The following is an 8549-nucleotide window of genomic DNA, read 5'->3' on the forward strand; positions in this document are numbered from 1 at the left end:
ACACAAGTTGTTTGTTGGATCTAGTATAATTTTCGAGTCAAACTCATTGACCCATGTTTAGTGAGTAGTTGTTCACAAGAACCTTTCTCTCATGAGAATGAATGGTAAAGTGACCCTCAAAAGGTGAAGCATTAGGTTTTTCTCCGTATCACACCTTCAATACTACTCCAACTCAAATAAGCTTGACTTGCTGTAAAAAAAACTTATCAAATAATAGTGTGTCCATACTGAAAATAAAAATAATACGAAGATCAGCCACAACCCATAGTTTCATTGCGTATGGGCTTAAGCAGTTTCGCTGCTAAAAACACGAAAGAGGAGCAGGTGAAGTAATAATTATTTCCGCGTTGCTAGATTCTTCCAAAGATACCTACCCATTCGTTATATATCCAACAAGATTGTTGTCTGTTGTCTTCAAGTGATTGAAGAGACATGAGTCCTGCCAGGAAGCTGCTTAGCCAGACTTTTCTTTCGGTGACTTGACTCCCTCAAACACGGCAATGCACATTTTTCTATAAAACACTGACCTCAGTTCAATATTGGTTCATCGGGGGAAGAAAGCAAGGAAAGCCATTCATTGTATTGCAGAACTTGTTTGCAGTTCAGATCCATTTGTTTTTCAGTTCTCATGGGTTTCGATTCGAGTTCATTTTCTCCAAGGTCAGCTGTTTCAAGAACTTTTTCTTTTCCATGCGTGATCTTTTGTAGCCTGTATAAAATATCCCTTTTCTTATGGATTCTTCAATTAGCTTTAGTACGTTAGTTGAATTCCTGTTTCCTTGGACGTTGTTTCAGATAACATCTATGAAAATTTTAGTTCATCATGATGATTGTATGTTCTAGACAAACTAAACATACACCAGTTGGGCTGAAAGGATTTCTGAAGAACTATTGTCTGTAAAGCTTACTGTTCAAGCATTTTTTCATGTTTGTATTAAGTTTTTTCTTGTTTGTATGGGGTGAAGGTACAAGGATCTTCTGAAGGTGAGCTGTGCTGCTTCTAAGAGTGGTAATTACTTCGAGGAGACAAGCTCAGGAGACACACTCATCATAGGCTTTTGTGGGTCTTCAAGTGCCAATGCCTTCAATAAAACGACAACCAAATTTGGGGAGTGTGCAATCAATGAGAATAATGGGTATTTTAGTTCCCTCGTACATTGGAGTCCAGCAAATGGTAAAATCCAGCAAGCCCTTGTGCACAAAGGGGCGCTTGACAAATTTTTAGACATTTGTCGTAATTCCGACCTTGAAACAAAGGTTAGTAGTATCATCAAAATCAATCATTTCTAGATTTTACTTATGCTTTTTTACTATAAATGTTTGAATCTCTGGATTAGAATGCACTGAATGTCCTTGAATCCTGAGTATAACTTTTAAAGATGATTATATTGCAATGCATGCGTTTGAATCTTTCCATCTACACCCTGAGTTTCATCAATGGTTACCACATACAATAGAACTAGCCCAACTAGTTCAAATTCCTGTTGACAAAAGGAAAACATTGCAATGTAGTGACTAATCTCATGAATAGCAATGGCTTAGTTGTCTGGTTTCTGTGCTTTCTGATGGAAGAGAACCGCGAGCCCCTTGAATGAGGGTTTCCATTTATATTCCAAAGTTTCAGTGCTTAGAAGGAAACAGTGTTAGGGAAACATTGTAATGTATTTCCATGACTAGTAGCTATGGCAGAATGGGCTTATTGCACATGTTTGATATGATCTCCCAAACAACATTGCAACTTTTCTCCTATCTACTTTGATTGTTTAGTTTATTGTATGGAGTTTTAATCAAATTCTTATTTTATTCGTGCAGGTTACAAAGGCACTTGAAGGAAACAAAACTGTTTTGTTTACAGGCCATTCCATTGGAGGGGCAATTGCCACTCTCGCCACACTTGCGAGTTTGGAGAAATGGGGTAAGGATGCCCCTGTTTTCGCCATCACATTTGGGTTTCCTCTGATTGGAGATGAAGTTCTTGCCAGAGCAGTTCGAAGGCAGGGGTGGGCTAATAATTTCTTCAATGTTGTTACAAGGGGTGATGTTTTTGCTAGAATTTTGTTAGCTCCTTGGGAATCCGTGTGTAGCCATTTGGGAGTCCTGCTGCCTTACTGGCAGAAATCTGCTGAGCAGATGAATGATGATGGTACAGACGAAATCATGAAGGAGGCCCCTCCTACAGAGTTGGATGAGCATTTACGCATAGTCCTGCGTCATGCCTGTGCAGTTGTTAACTTCATGACTGTTAACAATATGGAGCCTACAAACAAACTGACAGCAGGTCTGAAACCTGCAATCAAGTTAAGCCCTTACAGGCCATTTGGGTATTACTTGTTTTGCTCAGACAACGGAACCCTTTGTGTTGAAAACTATGAGGCTGTGTTGCCCATCCTCTTTTATTCATTGTCTACTTGTAAAGATCAGGCTAATGTCTCAGACCACACTGGGTATGGTAAAGTGTTCCATGGCAACACAAACATTGCCAATTTGGAAGGGCTTCAGAATCTTCCTTTGTCACAAAGTGCAGCACTGTCTTCTGCCATGGAAATCCAACTCGACGCTCTTGGAATTGGCATTCAGGTAAGTATCTTGACATCATACTTCTTACTTTTCGATTATCAGCAAACCAAAAAAAAAAAAAGCATTTATCCATACAGGTTACGTTAATAACTTATATTTATCTTTACTAATTTTGGGTTGATTTAAATATTTAAAAAACACATTTAAATAATAATGGAAATGTTTTGATATTAAGTTTCTGTCGTAATGAAAAAAATCGATTAGTTTGGTAATCTATCAACTTAGGACGGGTTATGAATCTTTAGAAAAATTTAAGTTAAAGACAGTAAGAGATACTCTTAAAGTATTCTTGTATTGGATTTATTGATTTTCATTATTAATTCAAAAATATTTTTTTTATTGGATTTATTGATTTTCACTATTAATTCAAAATCTTTTTGAATATTCTAGCCTCTCTTAAAACACACACACTTGTTCTTGTTAAGGGTTAGATCTGGGGGCTTGTTGAGCTACAATGACAGCTTCTTGTTGATCTTTCCATGGCAATCTATTTACTCTCCCCCCTCTCCTACACCTTTTTTATTAGATTTATTGATTTTGACCGCTAATTTGAAATCTTTTTGAATACTCTAGCCTCTCTTAAAACACACACACACTCTTATCTTTTGTTGATCTTTCCATGGCAATCTATTAACTTCACACACACAATTCTTTTTGAATACTCTAGCGTATCTTATGCAATCTATACGCACCTCTGGTTAAGGGCTAGATCTTTGGGGGCTTGTTCAACTATATTGGTAGCTGGTTGTTGATCTTTCCATGATAGTCAATCAACTAGCCCTAGCCATCCCCCCTCTCCCCCTCCCCTCCTGCCAGACCCACACACCCACATCTTTTGTTGATCTTTCCATAGCAATCTATTGACTTCACACACACATACACAAACACAAGTCTTTTTGAATATTCTAGCCTATCTTACCTAGTCTACACACACTTATCTTGTTAAGGGCTATATCTCTGGGGGCTTATTCAACTATAATGGCAATTGTTGTCCATGACAATATATTGACTTCCCACACCTCCCCAACACACACATCTACAACTCTAGTTGGCACACACCTAGCTCCACGCTCCACGCTCCCCACACAACTTTCTTGTTAAGGACTAGATCTTGGGGGCATGTTCAGCTACAATGGTAGCTAATTGTTGATATTTCCATGGTAGTTGGTCATTGATCTTTTGTTGACCTTTCCATTGCAATATATTGACTTCACACACACTCACACACACAAAGTATTTTTGAATATTCTAGACTATTTTACACAATCTACACACACTTTTGTTGTTGATGCCTAGATCTCTAGGGGCTTGTTTAGCTACAATGGTAGTTGGTCATTGATCTTTCCATGGCAATCTATTGACTTGACACACACACACACAAAATATTTTTGAATACTATAGCCTATCTTACACAATATACACACTTCTCTTGTTAAGGGTTGCATCTCTAGGGGCTTGTTTAGCTAAATGGCATTTGTTCTCCATTACAATTTATTGACTTCCCACGCACACACCCACCTAGCCACACCTCACCACCCCACACACATCTACAACTCTAGTTGGCACACATCCACACCCACCCAATTCCATGCCCCACAGACTCCTCTCTTGTTAAGGGCTAGATCTTTGGGGGCTTATTTAGCTACAATGGTAGCTGATTGTTGATCTTTCCATGACAATCTATTGACTTCCCACACACACATACATACACACATCTTTTGTTGATCTTTCCATGGCAATCTATTGACTTCACACACACTCAAACACAACAATCTATTGACTTCCCACACACACACCCACCTAGCCACACCTCCCCATCCCACACACATCTACAATTCTAGTTGGCACACAACACACACCCACTCAGCCTATTAGAACGCCTACCATCTTGAACACCTACCCAATTAGAATCTGAATAACCTGTCAACTCAATATTCAAATAGTTAGTATATTCAATTTCAAAGTTAATGATTCGTTGCAAGTGTTGAATAGCTTTCTTTTCTGCTTTTGAATGAGCCTAATGAGGTTTAGGTATGAATTGGTTAGGTATACTAACTAAAAGTGTAATATTAAGTATGATCAAGTAGTTCAAACTTTTGACCATCTATTTATGCAAGGTGCCATTTACTTCTTTTATGCTATCATCAATGAAAAACGTAACATTCTATTCTAACTGATTAAAGACTGACTTACAATTATGCATATTAAATCTTTGAACCAATTTCTTTGCATTCTTACTTTGAGTAATCAAAGTATTGCCATCTTCCATTCATTCTTCGATTCCCAATCAATAATGCATCTTTTCAAGATGCTTCACTTTAAAATATGTGATATATCTCTTCCACTTATCAATCAAACTTATCACACTTGTTGTTATGATTAAGTAATCAACACACAATGAAATCAAATCAATATTTACATGTCCATCTTGTTCTATGTACAAATTTGGACCACTCTTACTTTCGATAAATCCTTGTTGGAAGAAGTTGTTAATTTTACATATGATGACCTTGGAGCCTATTTAAGACTTTACAATGATTTATTTGCTTGACATATACGATGTTCTTGTCCCTTGCTTTACAGAACCATTTGGCTGAACAAGATATATTGCTTCTTTTTAAATCACCATTTAAAAATGTCAACGCTCATTTGATATAAATCTCAATTGTACTTTAGTAGCAAGTGCAATCATAAATCTAATGATGTTCATTTTAGCTATAGGTGCACATGTGTTTTCATAATTTATTCATGTTCCTTTTGTAATTTATTCATGTCTTTTGCAACAAATCTAGTTTTAAATTTATTACTACCACCAACGTTAAATTGAGACTTGAACAATCATTTTGAACTTGTAGGAATTTTATCAAATGTGTTAATTCCCAAGTGTTATTTTAGACATTATAGAATCATTTTCTTCTTGCATAACCAACATCTATTCTTTATGATTCTTAGCTTCTTAAAAAATTAGAGGCTTACCTGCATTAATTACTTGAGCCATTAAAGAATAGTCCTTACATTTGATTGGTGCCTTGATTGTCTCATAGATCTTTTAGTGCTTCATTGCTTGATGGAGTAACTTTGATATGTCTTGTAACTTCAATACCACTTTGAACATCATCTTGTTGATCTACAAATTTTGTACTCTCGAAGTCTTCTTCAAGAAGTTTTTATTAAGTTATACCATATTCCTTTTGAATATAATTTGCATATTAATAAATTATACTATTTCTACTATACATTTTGTAAGCCATATGATCGACAAAATAACCAATGAAAATAGATCTAAAAGTTTTTTTTTTTCTTTTTTCTTTTCAAACATGAAAGAATGCATTACTTCCAGAAACTATCCAATGACTAACAATTGGTTAATGACAAATGAAACCCTCGAAAGAAATTTCTTTTCCTAAGAACTTGGTTGGATTTCTATTTTGCAAATAGATAGTTGTACTTATAGCTTCAGCCCACAAATTGATAGGGAGATTCTTTTAATTGAACGTACTTTTAGCACACTCGACTATAGTTTTATTTTTGCTCTTAGCTACTCCATTTTATTATGGATTATGAAAAATTGTGTGTTGTTTGATAATGTCATTTTATTTACGAATATCTCTTAGTTTATCCCTTAAATCTTTAACTCTGAACAAATAATCATTGATACTTTCATTTGATTCCATTTTGATTGATGATAGTTTCCTTTTTACAAATAAAATTGTATTTGCACTCGTAATTTCAGACGAACCTTTGAGCATTGTCCATGCACCAACAGATTTATTGATATGAAATATTTCAGAGATGATTAAATCCTTTACAAACATGTGCAAGAGAATTTCTACTTTGCATTCTGTTTTCTTTCAGTCTTAAACAGCAGGTTGAGGTGTAGCTGGTTGAACTTGCATATTTTTTACAGTTAACTACACATTATAGCCTTCCATTAAAATCTGCATCTTAAACCTCAATTTCACATGATTTGCACAATCTAATTTATTAGAAAAGAATATATTACTGTTACATAGAATTTTAGTATTGCAATTTAAAGCTTCTGAGAGATTCATTTATAGCATGTTAACTGGTGTTTCAATTTCTTGAATTTGTTGGCAGAACGCTCAGGCCAGACTTGCCTTGAGAGCTGCAGGAGAGCATGAAAATAAGCTCAGGCAAAATTTCAGTGAAGTGCTGGAAGAACTGAACAAGCTGGAGAAAACAGAAATGACAAAACTGAAAGAGTACAGAAACAAATTTCTGAGTCAGAAAAGCATGCCATACTATGAGGCCTTCAAGGCACACAAAGAAGAGACTGATTTTAAGGCCAATCTTAACAGGCTAAAGCTTGCTGCTCTGTATGACAGGATCGAAAATCTGGTAGATACCCACCAGTTGCCTGATGACTTTCAGTGCAATGAAGAACTGATAAGAAAAGGGACAGAATATAGGCTTTATGTGGAGCCTCTGGACATTGCTAATTATTACAGGCTGGGCAAGCATGAAGACTCTGGTCATTATATGAAAAATGCAAGGCCTCGTCGCTATAAAGCTCTTGAAAAATGGTTGGCAGACAAAAAAATGGAGGACAAGAGTAATCAACCAAAGATAACAATGGACTCCTGCTTCTGGGCTTATGTGGAAGAAATTTCATGTTTAATGAATAACCCAAAAGAAAAGGAAGAGGATGTAAAGACCCAGTGTGACAACTTCCAGAATAAAGTGAAGGGAATAAGTGATCAGTTGTGTGTGGAAGAGGTTCTGATGGTACAATCCAGTTTTACAGAATTGTTGAAGAAGCTGAAACAACAAAGTGGGGGAGGAGTCTTTCCTCTCTCCCCTCTTTTCAACATGATAGCTCAATAGTTGCTAAGAGTTTTCAGTCTATAGAGTAGAAGGATATGAGTTTTTCAGTCTATGGAGTAGAATGATAAAATATATATTATGTATATATTCTAGTCGATATTTTAGTCACATTCAGTTATGCTGCCATGAACATTCTCTTATGAGATATTATCCTGATCAGATTTACAGTGATCAATAAGCCTTTCTTTTAGTTTTCCTATAAATGTGTTCCAAAATCTCATGGTGAGTCTTGCCATGATGTTTAACAATATTATCTTTCATATAAAAGAGTTGATTGTGAATCTTTGCTCTCATATAAAAGAGTTGATTGTGAATCTATTATGATGTTTAACAATTTAATATTTCATCTGAAAGATTTTTGTTTTTTATTTTTGAAAGTCTGGACAAACTTACCTTTATTTATTATTAGCTAGTTAGAGTTTTAAATTGGAAATTCATTTGCATAATATTGTTAAGGACTTAATTTAAGTAAAAGAGTCAATCTTCAATATACGTTTACTGAGTTTTTCATTAAGAACTATATTAAATTTAAATTGTGTGAATATTTTACTGTTAATAAAATATATGTTTCTTAAGGGTTTTTCATTAAGAATTGTATTAAATTTAAATTGTGTAAATAATTTATTAAAATTAAAAAAAAGCCACAAACAAAAGGCAGAATGTTGTTCCTTATATTTTAGATCACTATCTTTACACGAAATTGAATTTTACAAAAATAATCTGGAAAGAGTTTAATAGATTGGTTCTATTCATAGATGGGTTCATATATATATTATTTAAAGTTCTTAAATGTTTTATCCTGCTTTGTGATTTACTAAGCATAATTCTTTCGTGTTAAGTTTAGCTAAAATTGATTTGCAATGTTTAATGTTAAATGTTGATTACAATATATTAATTAAGTCCATATATATTTTCCTTGCTAAATTCTTGAGATATATATATATATATATACAAAATTTTTCATAAGAGTGATTTTTCTTAAAAAGATAATTATAAATTTATATCTTCCTTATACATGTCTTTTTCCAACTTAAATGATCAAATCCACGATTCATTTATATTCTATCCATGTAAAATTCATAAGAAGATAATATATCAATGAAAATTCTTTAACTAAATACCAAGAA

General features: G+C 34.5%; 1 protein-coding gene across 1 annotated transcript; it reads left to right on the plus strand.

The window, feature by feature from the left end:
- The first annotated feature begins 210 nt into the window (after positions 1 to 210).
- Positions 211 to 7722, plus strand: LOC131039478 (lipase-like PAD4). Its single transcript, XM_057972252.2, has 4 exons — positions 211 to 660; positions 966 to 1257; positions 1813 to 2577; positions 6676 to 7722. The coding sequence occupies exons 1-4, from the start codon at positions 629 to 631 to the stop codon at positions 7420 to 7422; spliced, it is 1836 nt and encodes a 611-aa protein (XP_057828235.2). The 5' UTR covers positions 211 to 628; the 3' UTR covers positions 7423 to 7722.
- Positions 7723 to 8549: the final 827 nt, after the last annotated feature.

Source organism: Cryptomeria japonica, chromosome 9 (assembly GCF_030272615.1).
Source record: "Cryptomeria japonica chromosome 9, Sugi_1.0, whole genome shotgun sequence".
NCBI lineage: Eukaryota > Viridiplantae > Streptophyta > Pinopsida > Cupressales > Cupressaceae > Cryptomeria > Cryptomeria japonica.